Source organism: Tasmannia lanceolata, unplaced genomic scaffold, assembly GCF_043159265.1.
Source record: "Tasmannia lanceolata isolate RefF3 unplaced genomic scaffold, GAP_Taslan_0.1 ptg000020l, whole genome shotgun sequence".
NCBI classification, from domain to species: domain Eukaryota; kingdom Viridiplantae; phylum Streptophyta; class Magnoliopsida; order Canellales; family Winteraceae; genus Tasmannia; species Tasmannia lanceolata.
This window is the reverse complement of record NW_027518697.1, coordinates 19,563,917-19,585,743: the sequence shown is the minus strand read 5'-3', so window position 1 is coordinate 19,585,743 and position 21,827 is coordinate 19,563,917. Positions and strand designations below refer to the sequence as shown.

The following is a 21,827-nucleotide window of genomic DNA, read 5'->3' as shown; positions in this document are numbered from 1 at the left end:
GGTTTATCTATAAAAAAAAAAGGTTTAAATACGTTTCTCCCTCTCTCTCATGAAACAAAAATGAAGATCCCTCACTAACTCTAATCGAGGGCCTTAGAAAGGCGACGATGAATTGCCCCCCCCCCCCCTTCTTGTCTTGGACCGCCTCTCTAAGTATTTAGGACTATTCCTTTTACACTTCTACGTGGTGGTCTAAGGGGAAGGGGTGACTGTATTATTTACTTTTGAATACAGGGAATTGATATAGACACACCTCCCTTGTTTATAGCACCCCTCTTCTCTTTGCAAATGATATTAACTCACCTTAGATTTGATAATGACACAAAATCATTTCGTCTTTTCATCTATTTCTCGGTTCGGTTCGGTTAATTTTCGGATTAAAACTCTAAAACCGTGAACTGAACCGATCCCAGTAACATTTTAAACCGTGACCGAACCAATGCCGAGAAAAACTGAGCCAAACCAAAAGGCCCGGTTCGGTTTATCGGTTTGGCCTGTTTTTTTGCAGCCCTGCACCCAATCATTGTAGTGAGAGTGCCGATATGATTTCCCTCTGCTTCTCAAGTTATCACCATTTTTTCTAAGTAATTGAGATCGTCAATGGCTACAATTTCTAATCATTTTCTCTCTCCGTTAGTGCCTAACAAATGAAGGGTCCAGATGAGTCAAAAAATTATGTGTGGGCCCGGATCATGCTTCTCCCGTGCGTCTCAATTAGCAACACTACCCTTCCCGAGTTCCAAAATTACAACAATACCGTTGGAGGGGCATATTCGTAATTTCGACAGTAAAAGATCCAATTGCACTCTGACCTTTAATCTCGTTTCTATTCCCCATCTCTTAGTTCTTATTTCTCTGAAATTTTCCACTATAATTCGCGATTCTCTACTGAATCGACTCAGAACAGAGATGAACAATCAAAACCCTAACTCGTCCGATCCCTTCATACGCAACTTCAAAGCTTCGGAACTCCAAATCGCGGCCGAATTTCTCACGGATTGGCTCCCTTTCCTCACCAGAGATCTCTGTCCGGATTGCAAGCAGATCCTTCAAGATCGCGTCCATTCTATCGATCCAGGTATTCCTATTTTTTTCATCCTCAAATTTCTTTTTCTTTTTCTTTTTCTTGTAATTAATCTCGAATTTTCAGAGTTGCGATTTTTCCTGCAATTTTGTGTAGTTGAAACCTGTTTCTCTTTACAAATCGGTGATTTTCGATCAAGATTTCGTGGATTTAATGGGATTAGGGTTTGATGGTCTGAAATTAGGTGAATTTCCTGCATTTTTTGGAGTTAAAACGTGTTCTTTTGACAAATCGGTGATTTTTATCAAGATTTTTGTTCATTACTCGTGATTTTCGTAGGAGTTTTAGAAACTTCACTATCGATCAAGATTTCATGGATTTCTGGAGATTAGGTTGTTGATGATCTGAAATTAGGGTTTTCTCTTTCTTTTTGTTTGTTTTGTTTTCTGACGGTGTTATTACTGGTGATTTTCGTAGGAGTTTTAGAAACTTCATTTTCCATCAAGATTTTGTGGATTTCATGAGATTAGGATTTTGATGATCTGAAATTAGGCTAGGTTTTCTGCTAGGGTTTTGGTGATCTGAAATTAGGTTAACTTTTCTCATTCTTTTTGTTTGTTTTGTTATCTGACGTTAGTATTACTGGTGATTTTTGTAGGAGTTTTAGAAACTAATGGTGATGTTGAGCAATTGCCTGAACCATCGGAGAGTTTCAGAGATTCGAGTTGCAATCCGCCGGAATCTCCCTCGAGTCATGACAATTGCGAAAATTGCGACACAAATTCATTGGGTAGCTGGAAAGATGGTGCAAACGAGTGGTCTGAAACTTCAGTGGATCGCACTTTGCTGGGTAGCTGGAAAGATGGTGCAAATGAATGGTCTGAAACTTCAGTGGGATCCATTGGAATTGGTTGTGGGCCAGAGGCTGATTCCCCAATGGTCCGTATGTCGTGGGCTGACATGGCACAAGAAGAAGATGAGCTAGAGGAGGAAGAAGGGGATGCAAATGGTCGTTGGGGGGAAGAGTGCAGTACGACAGTTGACGAGGAGAGGAAAGTCCAGCAGAAGCCTACGTTGTCAAGAGATCAGAGGGAGTATATCCGCTTCATGAATGTGCAGAGGAGAAAAGATTTCATTTGCTTTGAGAGAGTTAAAGGAAAGTTTGTTAATATTCTCGATGGGCTTGAGCTCCATACTGGTGTGTTTAGTGCTGCTGAACAAAAGAGGATTGTTGATTTAGTCTATGTGCTCCAGGAGAGGGGAAGGAAAGGACAACTGAAAGGTATGCCTCTGAACTTTTATATTTTTCTCTTTCACACTATGATATGGATTTTCATCCTTGTTCTTATGGTTTGTGTTTCTCTTACTGTATTTAGATTTTATTTGAATTTGCATAGTCTGGTAAGATATTTTTACTGTTTCACTTTCACGTTGTATCTATTTATACCCTGGTACTTCAATGCAGTTAATGAAAAAAAAAATCTGAAACTGTACATAGACCTATCGTGAAAGGTTTTTAAACTTTGAAAATTAACTCGAGACTCTGTCGAAGTCAATTGGTTTTTGTTTTTCTTTTTCAACTTTTTGAGACAAGGCTAGAGTGAAGAGATATTTGATTTTTTTGTTTTGGTTACATTGCTGCTGAATTTTCACTCTATAAAAATTTCTTTATGAGTACTATTAGGAATATTGCAACTGTGGAAAAGAAAATTGATTCAAAGTTGTTAAAAATATAAGAGAAATATATAGCAAAGCGAAAAGTATATCTAGCTATTTGTTTACTACATGGATTGAACAGACAAATCTTCTTCACTTCATTTCAATGGCTTCTTCCTTCTTATTTTCCTCTTCATCTTTCTCTTCCTTCTCTCATCTCCCTCAACTAGTCACCATATAACTTGACCATGATAACTGCCTTCTATGGAAGGTCAGATCCTCCCTATGCCCACGCACATGGCATTCTTGGTCATCTCGAAAGGCTTTGTATACCTTTCAGTGAGGTAATTAAGAATGAAGGAACCAATGGATTAAGTGAAGGAAATCTGAGGTCTCGTAGGGAACGAAACCCTTGAACATTACCTGATATGCTAAAGACCAGATGACCGTCATGTGCATTAATTCCAGTTTTTCTCTTGCCAAAGGATTAGATGTTATTTCTGCTAGAGATATCTGGGAAACGGTTCATGCTTTCTACTCCGAGCATTCTGAGGCTTGGATAATCCAACTTTGTATTGAACTACAAAATAGTAAGAAGGGGAAATCATCAGCTTTGAAATACCTCATGAAGATGAAGGCCTTTGTCGATTAGTTTTTTGCTATTCAGCGGCCTCTAGATGAGTGAGATGAGGTTCTTTATGTTCACTACGTCCGTTAGTCATTCGCTTAATATTTCCTATCTTTTATGAGCTCTTTGTTCTACTACTTTAGTACAATGGTATGTTGTTCCCTACCAATGCAATTTCTAAGCCTCCCATAACACAACCACTTTCGAATACCTTAGAGGTATTATATTCTAGCTTGTCCTCTTCTGAACGTGGATGTGGCCGCAGTTGCGGTCGCGATCCTGGTGATGGACTAATTAGACGCTACTGTCTAGCAAGGATTGTATATTTCATATGGCAGGGTTGCTCCTCAATTTTGACCAGGGAAAGGAGCACCTTCACACCCTCAATAAGATCTCCTTCTCACATTGCAGGGCTGTCCAACTACTCCAGCATCTCAATTCTATCTTCATCATCTGCGGCCCACTGCACCTTATCGCCCTTGGAACTATGATTTGTCCTTCACTAGCGGTAAGATCTGTGACCGAATCTACCATAATGTTACAAATTGCTACAATTGTTACAATTTCCAATCCCAAACAAAATCTCGTATGGCTTTGACCCATAACACGGGTGATCTCTCCATGACTACTTCCTTCAGAGGCTTTAGGGTCCGTTGATATGGGCGCTACTCATCAGTCATCACAGTGTTGATGATTCAGCCAATTTAGGTACCATGACTTCTGCTCTCCCTTACTCTAGTTCATCTCCGTATTATCATGGATGTTGTTCCAACCCGGACAAGGAACTCTGGCCTTGCTCAAATCAAATAAGAACATCCTCATCTCTTCTTCCTCGAAAGGTATTTCTAAAGCAGGCTTGTTCCAACCCAGATAAGGAGCTAAAATCCACTCCATGAGTTTTGTCCTTGCTTAAACCAAATAGGCACATCGTTATCTCTTCTTCCTCAAAATGTCTTTTTTAAAGTAGCTTGTTCCAACCCTGATAAGGAGCTAAAATCCGCTACATATGGTATGAGCCTTTTGCCTCCTTTAGAGTACAACACCTTATAGAAATCCACAATCTCCACTCTTAAAAAAAAGAAAAGAAAAGAAATCCACATCTCCTTAACAATTACCTCCATTTCCTCTCGAAGAATTCCTACCTGCAAGGCTATGACTTCTTCTGGCACTGGCAATCCCATGGAAATAAGCTGTATTTTTATCCCCTTGAGTCCCACAATCTAGATCTTTGCCACCAAAAGTTCTCTTCCTGCAGAATGATCTAGTTACACTCCTCTTTAAGATGTCCCATCTCCGCAGCCATCTCCCCACTGTCTGATCCATCTTCCTCCGCTCTATTTATCTCTCTTTTTTTTTTTTTTGAAAATTGACTTTTATTAATTAACCGAACACCCATACAAGGGGACAAGACGTCCCAATGATGTAGCTCTATTTATCTCTTGAATATGCGATAGGACCCATTTCTTTCTATCCGATACACCTTGCTGAGACTCATCCCATTCTTTCAGCTTGTTTTTAACGAAGTGTGGTTTTTTTATTTATCTCCACATCAGTCGCTCCCTATGCAATTGCTTCTTGCCACTACCCTTCTAGTCGCTCCTGAATATTAGGGATCCCAAGCCAGGCAAGCTCAAAACGGAAAGGAGTTGGGCTACACTCCAGCAGGAGAAGCGGACTATGATAAGAGATTTTCTTAGGGAAGGCAGTGGCATTTTGACACACATCAGGAAGGAGCGAGATCCAGGAAGGACATATGAGGAATCAATCAATCCTACTTCTGCTGGAGTTCCTCGCCCATGATTTGTATTGAGCTCCATTCAAAGGAAGATCAATAAGTTCATTCCTAGCTATGAAGTTCGAGAAAGCCAACATACTAGGATTGCTTCTAGATCATCCCACCCTTTCCTCAAAAAATGTAGTTGCATTAAAGTCACTTTTTTTTCTTTTTTTTTTAAAAATTGACTTTTATTAATTAACTGAACACCCATACAAGGGGACAAGACGTCCTAATGATGTAGCTCTATTTATCTCTTGAATATGCGATAGGACCCATCTATCCGATACACCTTGCTGAGACTCATCCCATTCTTTCAGCTTGTTTTTAACGAAGTGTGGTTTTTTTATTTATCTCCACATCTGTCGCTCCCTATGCAATTGCTTCTTGCCACCACCCTTCTAGTCGCTCCTGAATATTAGGGATCCCAAGCCAAGCAAGCTCAAAACGGAAAGGAGTTGGGCTACACTCCAGCAGGAGAAGCGGCCTATGATAAGAGATTTTCTTAGGGAAGGCATTGGCATTTTGACACACATCAGGAAGGAGCGAGATCCAGGAAGGACATATGAGGAATCAATCAATCCTACTTCTGCTGGAGTTCCTCGCCCATGATTTGTATTGAGCTCCATTCAAAGGAAGATCAATAAGTTCATTCCTAGCTATGAAGTTCGAGAAAGCCAACATACTAGGATTGCTTCTAGATCATCCCACCCTTTCCTCAAAAAATGTAGTTGCATTAAAGTCACTACCACTGCACCACGGGTTTGACCATTGATTCCTAATGCCATCCAATTCCTCCCATAGTAACGTGCGATCTGCTACCTGATTAGGCTTGTAAACACCCATGAATGTCCACGTGGAATGATTCGATACTTCCTCCAGCACCCACCACTGTCACAGAAAATCTCCCTATCCAGTCAATCCAAAAGTCTTCGCATCCCACGACACAAGGATCCCAATTGTAGATCCCACCGCATCGAGAGCCGAGAAGTCCCAACCCCCCCCCCCCCCCACACACACACACACACACACACATATTTCTGATGTCCCTGTATTCATGTTCCACTTTGGTTTCTTGAATGCACAATAAGTCAGATTTGTGTTTTTCACCAACTCCTTGACTTGTGCCTTTTTCTCGAGGGATCCCAACCATCTCACATTCCAAGATAGGATCTTCATGGTAACAACCACTGGCTTGACTTTCTCCCAAGAGAGTTGTTCCCTCCCATTCTACCTTTCGCCTTTCTTTTATTTTTGCTTGATGAAGTAACTTCATAGTTCACCAATGATGGTAGGCGCATCATCTCCCTGCTCATATTTCTTGATACTTTAGAATTAGGTTCCATCGACAATTCTCGCATCATACGGTCCCTTAATTCTGCCATATGTAACATTCTTCGTAGATCCTTTAGGCTTCCATTACACACTTAATAAACAACTAGTGCAAAGATCTGTCAGGTCCCCGCCAAGCTATAGGCAAAACTTCCTCTTCCAATATGTGAACCATTGCTAATTTGTTGGGTTTCTCTCATTCAAATCTATCTCCACACTCTCTTTTTCCCCCTTCTATTGTTGTCAGCCCTGCTCGATTCCTCCTCAATGCTAACATCCTTTGTTTTCCCATCTAATTGGTCTGTGCCATTGCTATGCATGCAGGGATTTGGATCTTATGCAATTTCGTCCGAGGGAGCTGTCTGGTCACCAACCACCAATGGACCTAGTCTAACCTGCAAAGAGCTAGATGAAGAAAATCCACTAACTAACCTCTTAGAAGATCTAGTGCGCATACCTGGATTAGACGATGATCCTTCCATTTGGAGCTTCAACGACAACATTGCTCAATGGTCATCCTTAGCCGGAGAAGAAGAGCTCGGATCCATATTTGAGGTCACCAGTGTCGAACTTTTGTTCGCCATCCCTTCAGATTCAGACCGAGTTATGCCTGAAGAGGGAATGGAAGAGGAGCTTTTCCACAAACTTTAACTCTAGCGATGCGCACAGACTCAATTTCTGTCACTCTTGGAGTCACAACCTAAGAAGCACGGGTACGGGTACGACACGACACGGGTACGTGATTTTCCAAAAAACCCGGGTGCGGGTACGTTCAGGTACGTTAAATATAATAATATTTTTTATTATTTTATTATATATTTATAAAAATTAAAACAATTAAAGAACAATCAAATTACAATTAACATCACCAAAATAGCAAAATCTAATATTACTCCATATTTCATAAGTTCCAACTTTAAGTACAAGATGTTACGATCGCATCATTCATTAGATACAATGTCCGTCGCCTCATCTCTAATATCATCATCTACATCATCGGTAAAAACAACGGCTTCCAAATCTGGCTCATCGAGTGAAAGGCGAGCAACTTCAAGCACCCCAACATCCTCAAAAGAGTCAAATGAATCTCCACCTATGTTCCACATCCTCGTCTCTCCCTGTGCATACTGTGGAGATCGTCTTGATAGAAGACGAAGATTACTATGAACAAAAACCAAGTCCTGAGCCTGTTGTGGAGTTATCTTGTTCCTTCTCAAAGAATGCACAAAGGAGGAAGTGCTCCAATTCCTCTCGGCACATGATGAAGACGAAGGCTGCATAAGAAGCTTCAAAGCTTAGCTTTGAAGCATAGGAGCACGTACCGTGGACAGCCCACCAATCTTGAGGCTCTAAAGTAGCTCGGTTATTGATGGAATCAGCGTCATTGAATAATCCAGACTTCATAGAGAAGTGGGCAAACTCCACATTAGCCTTCGTGCGATCTGCTGAATTGGGAAAGTACCTTTTGAGGCACTTTACCCTCTCTGCATAAATCTCTGTATCCTTATGTGGAGGAACACGATTTGAACCGGCACTAAACCATTCTTCGCTGTAATACCTTCAAGAATAGAAAAAATAATTTAGTTTCATGTTAAAAGTAGGAAATAAAGTTCACAATGAACATAACTATTAATCTAAATAAAATTTGAAGTCACCTAACCTTGGATTCAATGAATGAGCCAAGCAATGAAGCGAAGTGTTGCTCTTGTTCCAATGATCAAAAAGAACTTCTTGCACCACTTCATAAAAGCTAGACTCTTCTTCTTTTCTCTTTGCTTCCTTCCTATAGATTGCCGTCTTCACATTCTCAATCATCGTGTCCCACATATCATAAACCAAATGAAGACAAGGCTTATCCGTGTCACACTCTCTTAGCATGTCATACATAGGAGATGTAAAAGAGAATATGTAATCGATAGAATCCCACCAAATGTCATCCAACACCTTCTCTTTCACAAACTTTGCTTTTCCTACATCTCATCTCGATAGCAATTCCATTTGTCACTAATCACCATCGATTGTAGACCTTGCTTTAAGAGTTTAAATCTCTTAAGAATCACAATAACACTCGCAAAGCGAGTCTCGGCAACGGAAAGTAACTTCAAACTATTGAAGTCGTTGAATATGGCCAATATCATCGAATGATTCATGATGAAATTCTTCACTAGCATGACATCTCCCGCAATATCCGAAATCCAACTGCATTCTCCATAGGTAATTTGATTTACTTCTACATTCTTTGCCTCACAAATGTTCTTCAAAGCAAGCTTGAGTGTGTGCACCACACACGGGGTCCAAAATATGGAAGGAAATTGAGCTTCAACAAGTTGTCCGGCCGCCTTGCAATTTGGAGCATTATCGGTAACTACCTGGACAACCTTATCATGTCCAACCCCATTAATGACTTCCTTCAATAAGTTAGCAATGAAATGCTTGTCTTTTGTCTCCCCCGAACAATCTATCGCCTTAAGAAACATAGGTCTACCTTCCGATACCGCCATGAAGTTAATGAGAGGCCTCATCTGTGAGTCGCTCCATCCATCACTAACAATGCTCACGCATTTCTCCCTCCACGTGTCTCTAATAGGTTGCAACAACCTATCAATATTAGCCCTCTCTCTTTGAAGTAGAGTTGTCCTAAGCAAGTTGTACCCCGGAGGCAAATAACCCGAAAGTGCATTGTTGGCTGCAAAAGTGTAGGAACTAGCATAGTATGGGTTTCTTGCTCGGTGAAAGGGCAAGCCACCGGAGTAAAACATCCTAGCAATCTCGGCATGTAGTTGATCACGGGCCGTCATGTTGAAAGCTTTTTCAAGTGCACTCACATTTCCACTTGTCTTTCTCTTCTTCAAATCATAACTTGGAGCCACAAACATACTTGTGCAACCCAATGATCCAGTACTCGACGATGGCGGCAATGACACTTTCTTGGGAGCATTTTGCTTCATAATCTCCTTGGCCTCTTCCTCGATCCTTTGCATAGCAACTAGATCACTCGTCTTCACTTTAGGACATGCTCCGATTCCTTGTCTGGCTATCTTTAACAAGTGTGCCCTAACCCTTGTGTACGAGCTACTAAAATTCTTCTGACAATAATTGCACTGCCACTTCACATTCCCTCCACCTTTAGGATCTTTATCAAATCTCAACACATGCTTCCACAAAGGCTTCGAGACATCTTCATCGGTAGGAGGTGTCACACTCGCATCGGATGAAGACATTCTTAAATCTATTAAAAGAACAATGAACTGATTATTGGAATAAAATATACAACAAATTATTGAATAGATATATAATAAAATATCTATTCAATGAACAATGAACAGACTATCACAGTATAAAAATATCAAATGAACAGGGCCTAAATGTGAGCCCCGAACAGATTATTGGACTCAAAATTAAACAAAATTTTGAATCCAATAATCAGTTTTGGACTGTCAATCGGTTGACACAATCCCAAATGAACATTTAGGCCCTTTTAATTTTGGATTTTTGCACTTCTCAAACCAACTTAAGTCCAAAGCTAATTATTGGACTGAAAATTACAAAATCCAAAACAAATAGGGCCTAATAATCTGTTTTGGACTTAAACAATTTTCAAAATCCAAAAAAAAACAGAGAGAGAGAGAGAGAGAGAGAGAGAGAGAGAGAGAGAGTAGCAGAGAATTCTGAGCTCCAAACAGATTATTGGACTCAAAATTAAACAAAATTTTGAATCCAATAATCAGTTTTGGACTCTCAACAGGTATTACACCCCAAAAACAGATTATTGCACCCAAAAAACAATTAGACAAACAATTAGTTTTGAATCCAACAGATTATTGCACCAAAAATAGCATTTACGCCCTGTTTGTTTCGGATTTTGAGAACAGATTGTGAGTCCGAAGCTGATTCTTGGACTCAAAATTAGACTCAACAGATTGTGAGTCCGAAGCTGATTCTTGGACTCAAAATTAGACTCAACAGACTGTGAGTCCAAAAATCTGCTTTGGACTCACAATCTGTCCTCAAAATCCAAACGAAAGAGGGCCCAATAATCTGTTTTTGGACTCAAAATCGATTCACAAAATCCCCAAAAAAACAGATTCACAAAATCCCCCCCAAAAAAGAGAGAGACAGAGATACACACAGAGAGAGAGAGAGAGAGGCTGAGAGAGAGAGTGAGAGAGAGAGAGAGGCCGAGAGAGAGAGAGAGAGAGAGAGAGAGAGAGGCTGAGAGAGAGAGAGAGAGAGAGAGAGGGAGAGAGAGAGAGGCTGAGAGAGTGAGAGAGAGAGAATAATAGAGAGAGAGAGAGAGTGAGGATTACCGTTAAGGTTTGGCGGAGGGGAGGGACCTCGCCGGAGTGGAGGGAATCTTGCCGGAGAAGAGGGATTTAGGGTTTGAGAGAGGGAGAGAAAAACGAGTGGCGAGGAAATGATTGGGGTTTTTTCCCTTTATTTGTTTTATAAACACCCCCCCCCATATGTTATAAACACACCCCCTTAAGTCGCTAAAACACCCCCCCTTTCTTTAAAAAACCACCAAACGTGTCGGGTACGCGTGGGTGTGCACCCACGACGCACCCAGACTTAAAAATTGGTTTTTTTCTTTATAAAAAATGTAGGGTGTGTACCCGGGACGTACCCGGGGTGTACCCGCACGTACCCGCACCCCATACGTGTGGGGTACGGGTACGGGACCCCCGGGAGAGTATCCGTGCTTCATTGGTCACAACAGACCTGGGAGTGAGTCTCGGATGCATGTAATAGATTAATAATTGCGGGGGTGAAGCAAGCTTCCTCCTCCAAATAGGTATCACTGGAGGGAGGAGGCACCTCATCTTCTTCAGGTTTGACCACTAGGCACAGCTCAGTTGAAGCGTCCCCTGGTGTTTGAATAACCTTGAAGGAGATGGCCCAGGAGAGAATGTGGGCTTCTGCATCCAGGGATGAAAAGGTTATGGGTTAGATCAAGTGCTGCGGGCCTGAGACAATCTCCTCTGAGCCCATCTAGCAAATAATGTGGTCTGCTTACACTTCCTGGCCCAGTAAACACTCGACCCATGTAATGAGGCAAAATAGAAGGGCGGGTGGGTCCAACTCTGTTTCCGTATTAGAAAGATGGTATCTGTTAGCTAATCCACTGAGGACAACTGGTGTCTGGCTGCATTGTAAAAATTCCCTAGTCCTAACGTCCTGAGTTGATGCCTAAGCCTGTCGACCAAACTGCATTCCCAGATGCTATCAACAGTTGAGATACCAAAGCATTAAGTCTTCCATCCCCATCAATCATCGAAATAGTAGGCTGATTTTCCTGGTTTGACACCACGTGGACCATGTCTCTGTTAATCGCAAGGGCACATGGTAGCGACTCGAATTCAAAATTTGAAAACAGATTTGGAATGTTATCCTGTGCTGAGGCAACAACCTGAGGCCGGAATATCTCTGGACTGCTTCTGCTTGAGCCCTCCTGGAAGTTTGCTTCTCCCCTGACTGGAGGAACGACCGATCGATGGATACTGTTGAGCACGGCCTATTGCTCTCCACCTCATCCACTGCTTCTGGGGATGTGACGTTCCCTTCTCTGATTTTCTTTCGGTTGAAATCCAAAACATTCTTGCGCTTCTATATCCGTGGCCGACATCAGAGTCCTCTGGCCAAAACCTTTCCTAGTTGTGCACCTATACTTCTGAAATTCTTCTCACACCACCCATGCATGGGGACCCTGTTAAATACCCTGTTAAATTCCACAAGGTTGGGGCTAGGATGCTCGAGAATTTCAAGAACCTTGACACATTTCCTCGAAATGGGATCCCTCCTTGAGCCAGACTTGTAGTAAAGCTTCGGGATTTTCTTCCGGTGATGGCACAATGAGTACCTCAAACGACTCTAGCCTAGCATCGTCACTTCAAACGAATCTAGCATTGGATCAATCATGCCTTGGAGGGTCAACCAAGGAGAAGCTCAACATCAACCATCTCAAAGCATTGAACAAACAAAGGAAGATCAATGAAAGCCAAAACCTGTGGATCAACAACTTGCAAAGGAGCTTGATCCAAATGGTGGCATCATCATTGGAAGGTGTCAAGTAAAGAAGCTCAACCTTAAAGATCCCAAAGCAAGCCATGTACTCAAAGAGAAGATCAAGCAATGACTACCTCAAGAGTTCATTCAAGAGAGTGGTAAAAAGGGTAGATTGTATCACCTATCTCTCATGTGTTTTCTCTTATCAAGGTACATCTTAAAATCCCTTAAAAATATGTTTTCCAAAGAGACTAACACATCCTTTAAGGACTTAAATGGATAACTGAAGGGCCATAGTGGTGTACCAACATGTTGGGACCCATATGACATTCAACACAACATTGAATAAAACAGAGTTCCGAAGAAACAACCTGGACCAGCAACTAAATCCTATCAAAACTTGTTTAAAATATTTTCAAATATTTTAAAAAATATTTTTAACAGATATCTCTCATTTTTCTCATATCCGTAGAGTATAGAAATGTCGAAATCCGATAAGAAACGAAGAAGATATGAATTTTTCAAGTAGGAAGCAGATTGCTGAAAATCCAGTCACGGAGCTCCGAACTCGAAACTCTGAGACATTTCTCGGAGCTCCGAGAAAAAAACCAAGGACAAAAAAAAAATATAGCCGTTGTGGTCCAACGGCTAGTTGACTGTTTGACCCAGTTTTGACTGTTTTGCCCCCCAAACGGTCATATTGAGTTGGGATTTCATATATACCCATTCAAAGGGTCTAATAGAGATAATGAACATGGTCCAACTCTAACAAAACCCTTGAAAATTATTTGGCCATCATTTTTTGGTTTTTCTCTCCCACTTCTCTTTGTGCCTTGATTTTGAGAAATCATTTGAGAGTGGATTAGGCTATACTTTGTACATCTATTTGAGAGATTTGTGGTGAGCTTCAACTGGCATTGTAGCCTACATAGAGGCAAAGCTTTTAACTTCTTCATCGTTGTAAATTTGGTGAAATGATTGAAGAGTTTGGAATCAGTGGCAAGGGTATCCGTGTTTAATTTCCTTAGGTGAAGCGCTTAGAACTCGGCGAAGTAGGAGAGTCGGTGTAAAGGTGGGAAGGGCATCCTCATTTAATTCCCTTGGGTTGTGAAAGCCTAAGAGCCGGGCGTGGTGGAAACTTCAATAGCGGAAATCCTCAAGTGCGACCTTGAGTAGAGTGGAGTAGGCCATCAGCCGAACCACTATAAATCTTTGTGTCACTTGTGATGGTATTTCTCTATCTCTCTCTCTGATTTTTACTTTGCATTACATATTTAGAATTGAGTGAGTTAGCATTGACATTTTACTTAAATACCTCTACATTGCTAATTAGGCCACTAAATCTCCTAATTAAGTGTGTTGTTTAACAAGGGTTTTTAAGCTTATATAAATTTGTAATATTTGATTAAGCTTAACTATTTTAACTTAATTAATAAGGGATAAAACTAAGGGATAACACTAGGGTGATTTTAGTAAGAGTTTTCAAAAGGGAAAGTTTTTATAAAGACACCCAATTCATGCCCTCTTGGGTTGCCTAGTGGGATTTCAAGGAAGAGGATCAATCTTGAAGAACCCTTTTGAAATCTTGAAAACCCTTTGATAGCAAGTAGATTTGATTTTCAAACTTGCAAAAGTGTTTAAATGCCTCATTGAATATGATATATATAGGGTAAACCAAAATATGACCGTTCAAGGGTAAAATGGTCATTTTACAGGCCCAAAAACTCAAATCTTGAAGTAGCTTTGAAACCCACAACGGCTACTTTCTGTACGCTGTAGACGTCAATGTAGATGTCTACAAATTTCCAGGTTATAAAAATTGCTTCCTGAATTTTTGTAGATCTTTCGTAGAGCTCTACGCTTCCATTTACAGATTTCTAGGTTGCGTATTCTTCTCCGTTTTTCTTCCACTTTTAGTATGATTCAAAATGGGTTTTTGGGGAATGATCAACATTAAAATTAGCATAATTTGAAGATGTTTTGACCCCCTTAAAAATACTTTAATTTGATGGATCTAAGTGGGTTTTAAGGTGAAGTTTAAGGTCATTGACAAGTCATAGTTTAAAAACTGTTTTGAAAACTCTTGCAAGCACATTTAAACCTTGATCTCCATTCAATCTAAACTTGTATGATCCCTTGAATGAGCTATCTTGACCTTCATGTTCATGCTTGACTTTGATCTTCACTTTGGCTTGAGGAACATGAATTCCACCTTGATTGAAATTCACTCCTAGCTTTGAACCTTGGTCTTGATGTTTGAAGAGACAAACTTGAATTGGCTAATCATGTGCGAGGTTTGTCTTGGTCCATCTTGCTTGATTGATCTTGACTTGACTTGCTTTTGGGTAATGATGCCTTTAATTGTCCTTCTTGATACCTTTCTTTGCCTGGGCATTCTTATCAAAGGTGAAACATTAGTAGCAACGTACTTTGATCAATTTGGGTTTGTTGTTATCAAAATCATGATTAGGGTCACATTAGGGAACCCTTGGGCTAACAATTTGGTTGCTTACATGAACTAGTGTCGTGGCATTGGATGCATTGAAAAGATATACACAATGTATATAGTGTATATGCACTATGGGATTGTAGACACCTAATTTTGTCAAGGTGGTACTAAGGATAGGTTGTCTTGAAGAAGAGTCTCATGACGAGTCCCAGAGCACATGTAGTCTTTCTCTCAATCTCTCTCTAGGTTATGAAACTAGGATGATTTTCCAAAAATTAACTTTACCCCAAAGGTGAAACAAAATTCCGTCTTTACACGGTAATCATGATACGAAGCTAGGGGAGCATCTAGTTTGATTGAAAAGCTTTGATGCATTGATATTGTGCTTAATTGTGTATCCTTCCTTTTTGCTTATGCCAAAAGGGGGAGAAGTATGAAATTGATTAGATTGTCCATAATCCATATGCATGTATGTTAAAACTTGTTAAATTTATCTTATGCATATATTGAGGGGGAGTTGTTATGATTATATTGTTTATTAATCCTCATAAGAGAATCCTCCCACCTCTCTAATCAATTTGGTTTGTCATCATAAAAAATGGGAGATTGTTAGCCCAAGAGTTCCCCATGGGTTCATTCAATCAGCTTGTTTTGATAATTAACAAACACAAATTGAGTAGTCTTTTATGGACTAATTGTTTGCCTTGAGTGTTGTGCTATGGACAGGAAATTCAGAGGTTAATCCATGATAGCACCAACACACATACACACACCATTGATGGCCTATGCTTGAAGATGAACTAAACACATATTTTAAGCCGGCGGTGTAGCTAACTTAGCTACACCGCCGGTGTAGCTAACTTAGCTACACCGACGGCTTAAAATACAGTGGGCCCACATTATTTGGGTGATCCAAACCATTCATTTGATAGGACCTCACATTGATAGGGTGTGTCCAAAAAATCAGCTCCACTGGATGATCTCAACCCTTCAAACTGTGGAGGCAAAAATGGACAGATTTGTGAAGGTTTTTACACGTCCATTTTTGCCTCCACAAATCGTAGGGTTGGGATGATCCTATGGAGCTGATTTTTTGGGCACACCCTATCTATGTGAGGGCCCATCAAATGAATGGTTTTGCATCACCCAAACAATGTGGGGCCCACTGTATTTTAAGCCGTCGGTGTAGCTAAGTTAGCTACACCTATGTGTAGCTGCACTTTTCTCTCTCTCTCTCTCTCTCTCTCTCTCTCTATATATATATATATATATATATATATATATATATATATATATATATATATATGGAACCTAGGGTTATTGTAAGATGAGCGACTTTATCCAGCTCCTCCCTACCAAAGAAATTATTTAAAGTGCAGATTCCAAACATGGCGATCATCCTCCCTCCTAAAGCAGTATTGAACCCAAGCATCTTTGCTATCGGCGACAGCAAAGATCTCAGGGAAAACATCTTTTAGCGCCTCTTCCAACACCACTTATCATGCTACCTCACTCTGTCGCCTTTGTAAACTCTATATTTGATTCCTTCCAGAAACATATTTGTTTGCTTCATAATATCTCTCCGAACTGTCAAGTGGCTACTTCTATATTGATCATGAGAGTAGCAGTTTCCTGGCCGGGCCCCATACTTTCCTTCAATTACCTTAGTCCAGAGCATTTGTCTTTCCTCCCCGAATCTCCATAACCAATTTCCTAATAAGGCCTCATTTATGATTGAAGAAATTGTGGAAGAGGAAATTACTTGATGAATGCTCGATGGGGACAATAATTTGTGGCCAAACATTACGTCCGAAAGAAAAGCACGTGAAATGATTATTGATGGAGAAAGTTGTGTCAAAGCATCCTCACCCTATTGTGTGTTTATGCTACTAATGAACAAGAAAGGGGGCATCTAGATGAATTGTTTGTTATGTTACTGATTCAGACCCATCAAAGTCAAGTTCCTTCTGACTCGATTGGAGGGCATGTACATCGAAGCTAAGTTGGATGGCATCATCTTGATGTTATGATGCCCTCATCATGGTCATGATACTAGATTTGGGTTTTTGAAAGAGATTTTAGTGCCCTGCTTCTATCTATAATTTCGTTAGATTTGGTTTTCGGGTTTGTTTAGCGTAGAATTATTTGAACTTTTTACAAGTCCGAGAAAGTTAGGTTTTGTTGGCATTTGTTTCAAAATTTAAGTTTGCAGTGTTTTGAGACTAAATAATTGATATCTAGGAGTCCAACTCATTTTGGCTCGATAGTAGAAGCCTGGAAATCTGCTTGATAGCTTTTACTTTCTGAATAGGGTAGCTTACTTGTTCTCCAATAAAACTTGAATTGAGACTACAAAAGATTTTTTTTTGTTAGGAAACCAAATTCGTAATTAGTAAGTAGATTTAAAAGGTGTTTGGGGGACTGTCTTGGGGTTAGTATAATTGATATCCCGTTTGTTGCTTGATCTGATTTAGGCATGTTTTCAATTCTGTGTTGTGTTTTTAGTTTTTCCTACTTCCCTTAGGTTAGTGTGTCAGACATATGGACATTTAAGTGTTAAAATGAGACAGCAGGATATGGTAGTTTGGGAATGGTTTTACTAGGAGGAATCTTATAAGTAGGGAAGGCTTTGACTATCTTTTATCATTAGATCTTTAGAACTTTTCCCTGCCTCTCCATTTGAAAATGATAGAAGTTGTTTCTTCTCTAAGTCCCCCCTGATTTGATATTGGGACTGCCTTATGCACTCGTTATTGTTTTGGGTGCTCACATCCCTTATTTTGAGGCTTTCTGCTAGATCTTGTTGGCAGTCAAATTGAACAAATGTGATGTGCTAATGAAAACTGAATTTAGACTTACAAATGCATGTTTTTTATGTTAGGAATTGGAGTCTCTCGTAGATAAATTTTTATCCATTGTAAGATATTCCTATCATTGGAGCTATTCTCTTAATATCCCTTGTGATGAATAATGTAAGGTTCTTCTTTCTGTTTTATCAATATCTGCAACATACACCATTAATGTGCTCTTGAAGTTTGCAATGAGGATCGAGGATAGATTAAACTGGATTTCAAAAAATTAATTGGCGAATCTCAGTCACTTTGAATCTTTCTGTGACATGGGCTTAGGCTTCCACTTTTACAAGAAAACCCATATTGGAAAATTATATTATGCCGTATGACTTGGAGTTTTCATGAGATAGACTTCAACTGCAATCTATATGATAAGTATTTTTTTGTCAAGATTTACATTAGAGCAATAATAGAATGAAGGGCTGCCTTGCGAAAACCAGCTTCAAGGGCAACCCTATTGGTCAGTTTTCAGCAAAGTAAAAGCAATTCCCATTTTTACTGTGCTGTGTTGGTCTGTTTCAGCAAGTCAAATCAGTTCCCGTTTTTTTTTACTGTGCCGTCCACTTTTTTAGGTGACATCATAAGTACATTTTGCTGAAAACTGACCAATAGGGGCGCCCTTGAAGCTGGTTTTTGCAATGGCACCCTTCATTCTATCATTCCTCTATACACTATGCATCTCATTTGCATCACATGTGTGAGAGATTCTCTTAGCAACTTGAAGAAACAAACAGGACCTTCTTAGCTCTTTTTTTTTCCAAATATCACTTGTCATCCCTTGAGAAGTACTTTTGGGGGTGTAAAGGGTATCTGATTTTTCATTCTACTTGCAGAGCGCACATATTCTGAACCAAGGAAATGGATGCCGGGAAAAGGACGGGTGACCATTCAATTTGGTTGCTGTTATAACTACGCAATGGTAAATTGATCTAGAAAATGCCTTAGCAATACACCCATCACACACACACACACATTACTCATCTGATGGAATTGTGATGACAGGATAAAGATGGGAACCCTCCGGGCATCCTTCGCAATGAAGTTGTTGATCCCATACCTCCTCTTTTCAAAGTTATCATTAGGAGGTTGGTTGGATGGCATGTTATTCCTCCATCATGTGTACCCGACAGTTGTATTGTCAATATCTATGAGGAAGGGGACTGTATTCCACCCCATATTGACAACCATGACTTCATTCGCCCATTTTGTACTGTCTCATTTCTAAGTGAGTGCGATATACTCTTCGGATCGAACTTAAAGATTGCCGGACCGGGCGAGTTTAGTGGTTCAAGTCCAATTTCCTTGCCACTGGGGTAAGTCTTTTCAGCGTATTAATTCCTTTGTTTTCTTTTTTTTAAATAGTAATTTGTATGGTAAGTCTTTTCGGCATATTAATTTCAGGAACCCTTTCAGTTTCTTTTCAACATTTATTGGTATTTTCTTGTTTTGGGGTTATTTATGAAATCATCTAACATGCTTGAAATTATGGAATTGGGTTTCCATGCCATTTGCAAAATGGTTGTTTGAATTGAGATGGTAGGATTCATACAAATGATTTTTTGGAGTTTTATGTTGGGTTTTTTAGGTAAATAAGCTACTGATTATCAAAGGAAATGTGAACCATTAATGGCTTGCATCTGGAAGGACACTGGACCTCATACAAATGCTTTTTTGGAGTTTTATGTTGGGTTTTTTTAGGTAAATAAGCTACTGATTATCAAAGGAAATGTGAACCATTAATGACTTACATTTGGAAAGACACTGGACCTCACTTTGCCCCCACTAATATGTGAACTGTAAAGGTGTTTTCAAAATTTCCACCACCCAATTATTTGTTGCGTTACCAAAATATAGAATATCATCATATTTGTTTGAGATATTTAGCACATGTATTTTCATCAACTATTCAATAGCATACCCAATATATCCATGATTCCTAAGTTCATTAAATACCTTAGTTACCGTTCAAAAAAAAAAAAAAAAATACTTTAGTGTTCCCATTTCCTTTCTTTTACATAGTGGAGGGATTCAGAAAAATTTTCTACGCTTCAAAATGGAAGTCACCCCATTTTCTTGCATAGTGTGGCTTTTCTGCCTATGCGTTCTAGGAAACTCTACTCTCATTTTCTTCTCTCTTTACCGCCCCTGTTAATAATGTGTTCTTTGGGTTCCCCCAATACTGGTCCTTACTTGGAAATAAGATTATTTCAATTTAATCTTTTCTTTTGAATGATGTTATTTCAATTTAATCTTATTTGCAAATTGGACATTAATGCCTCTTTGGAGGCCATTAACTATATAATCTCTATAACTATCATGATCACTATTTGTTAATAATCATACATGATTTTTAGATTATATGCAAATAAGTGTTGAAGAGCTATCCATTACATATAATTATCTTTTCCAATTATCAGTCTATTATTTTGAGGTGAACTATAATTCATCATTTTACAGGTCAGTACTTGTCTTGAATGGAAACGGAGCAGACATTGCGAAGCATTGTGTGCCTGCAGTTCCTACGAAAAGGTGAAATCAAAACTCATATACTGCTCATAGCATTTGAATCGTAAGTTACTTATGGTCCTAATTCCAGAGGTATTAAGGAGCGTTTGGATACAAGGATTTTAGAATCTTGGATTTCCTTAAAATCCTGGATGAGGGATGAGGGAAGAAGGAGACTGTCCATCATTTTCTGATTTCACACCCTTCTTTCTGTCGAGCGAGAGTGTATGAGATTGTCATGTGTTTCCGGGTTTTAGAAATCTCAGAATGGGGGAGAGATTTCTAAAACCTGGATTTCTTACTTAAAATCCAGGATGATGGATTGTAAAATCCCGAATTTTACACCGCTTTCAAACTAAAACTTGGATTCTAAAATCCACGTATCCAAACAGCCCCTAAGGGTGCAACTCGGGTCGATTTTTGGGAATCAGGATTGAGCTTTTACGATAAAATCAGGTTAGGTTTCTGATTGATTCCAATTCATTTTTTACTAAAAGCTCTTGTTTCTCTCCAGAATATCCATTACCTTTAGGAAGATGGATGATATAAAACGCCCATTTGGTTTTGCCCTAGAACCAGATTTGCAGGGCATTCAACCGCTTCCTTATGGTTTGGAGAAGCCGAAAAAACCACGACAATCAAAGCCACATGTAAATGCAACCAGGAGAGTGGTTCTAAGAGGTAATCAAGAGAGGGAACATGAATCCAATGGCAAGAACAGATTTTCAGAGCAAAATCTCACTATTCGGACTCAGTTGGGAGCCGTAAACAGTCGTAGAGTCCGGGTGAATATTCGTGATTTGTAAACCCAGCAATCAACTGGGCCCGAATTCTTTCTGGGTTCAGATGGATTTATATGATTGAAGAATTGGTTTGTTCAGTAGGAAGAGAGGTTTCTTCTACGCCCATGTAAAGCTTGTATCTTTCCATTCTATATTTAAGCGACGTTAAAAAGTGAGGTTATTTCAGTATAAGGTTTTGTATATGGTTAATTTTGTAAGAGTTTTCCAAATCTAGTAAGAGTTTATTTTGTTTAATTTTTCCAATGTTTTTGACTATGGGTTTGGTTGTTCATGGGACCTTCATAAATCATGGTTCGCCTCGCCCCAACCACACTGCATTACAAATAGGAAACTAAATGCCAAAGTGGAGATCTACAAATGGACGGTTCAAAATGTTAATTACCATTAATGGTTCACATTCAATTTGAAATTCCTCTGGGTTTAACTCTTCTTGAAGGGGTGTCTCCAACTGGTGAGGAGAGGGGTAGGGTAGGGCAGTGGGAGGAGAGATTTGAAATGGGCTTGTATTAAGTAAAAACATGGGCATAAATTTGTTTTACGCTCATTTTACAGGACATAAATAGTCTCATAGAGTTCTTCCCCTATTTTGTTATGGTGGCTAGGTGGTTAGTCCTCCCCTTCTACAGTTGACCCACCTCATCACCACTTTCTATTTTCTTAGATTTATATCAATCACTCTCATAAACTTAATTAAATGGAAATTGATAGTTAGGCAATCAGTTTTGCCAACTCTGTAGACATGGGTTCACACTACAAAAACAAAACCCTTAATAGTGACAGTAAATTAACTGTCACTATCTT

General features: G+C 39.6%; 1 protein-coding gene across 1 annotated transcript; it reads left to right on the top strand.

Moving 5' to 3' along the window:
• Nucleotides 1-828: 828 nt before the first annotated feature.
• On the top strand, nt 829-21,260 carry LOC143854811 (2-oxoglutarate (2OG) and Fe(II)-dependent oxygenase superfamily protein). Its single transcript, XM_077364917.1, has 6 exons — nt 829-1,078; nt 1,683-2,306; nt 18,552-18,637; nt 18,721-19,031; nt 20,176-20,247; nt 20,738-21,260. Exons 1-6 carry the CDS (start codon nt 910-912, stop codon nt 21,027-21,029), a joined length of 1,554 nt encoding a protein of 517 aa, XP_077221032.1. The 5' UTR covers nt 829-909; the 3' UTR covers nt 21,030-21,260.
• Nucleotides 21,261-21,827: the final 567 nt, after the last annotated feature.

What these genes read in the sequence shown, in the direction of transcription:
- LOC143854811 (XM_077364917.1), top strand. Translation starts at nt 910, where the DNA reads ATGAACAATCAAAACCCTAACTCGTCCGATCCCTTCATACGCAACTTC. An exon ending in CGTCCATTCTATCGATCCAG is followed by an intron (nt 1,079 to 1,682) that starts GTATTCCTATTT and finishes TGATTTTTGTAG; the next exon opens with GAGTTTTAGAAACTAATGGT. An exon ending in GCTGTTATAACTACGCAATG is followed by an intron (nt 18,638 to 18,720) that starts GTAAATTGATCT and finishes TTGTGATGACAG; the next exon opens with GATAAAGATGGGAACCCTCC.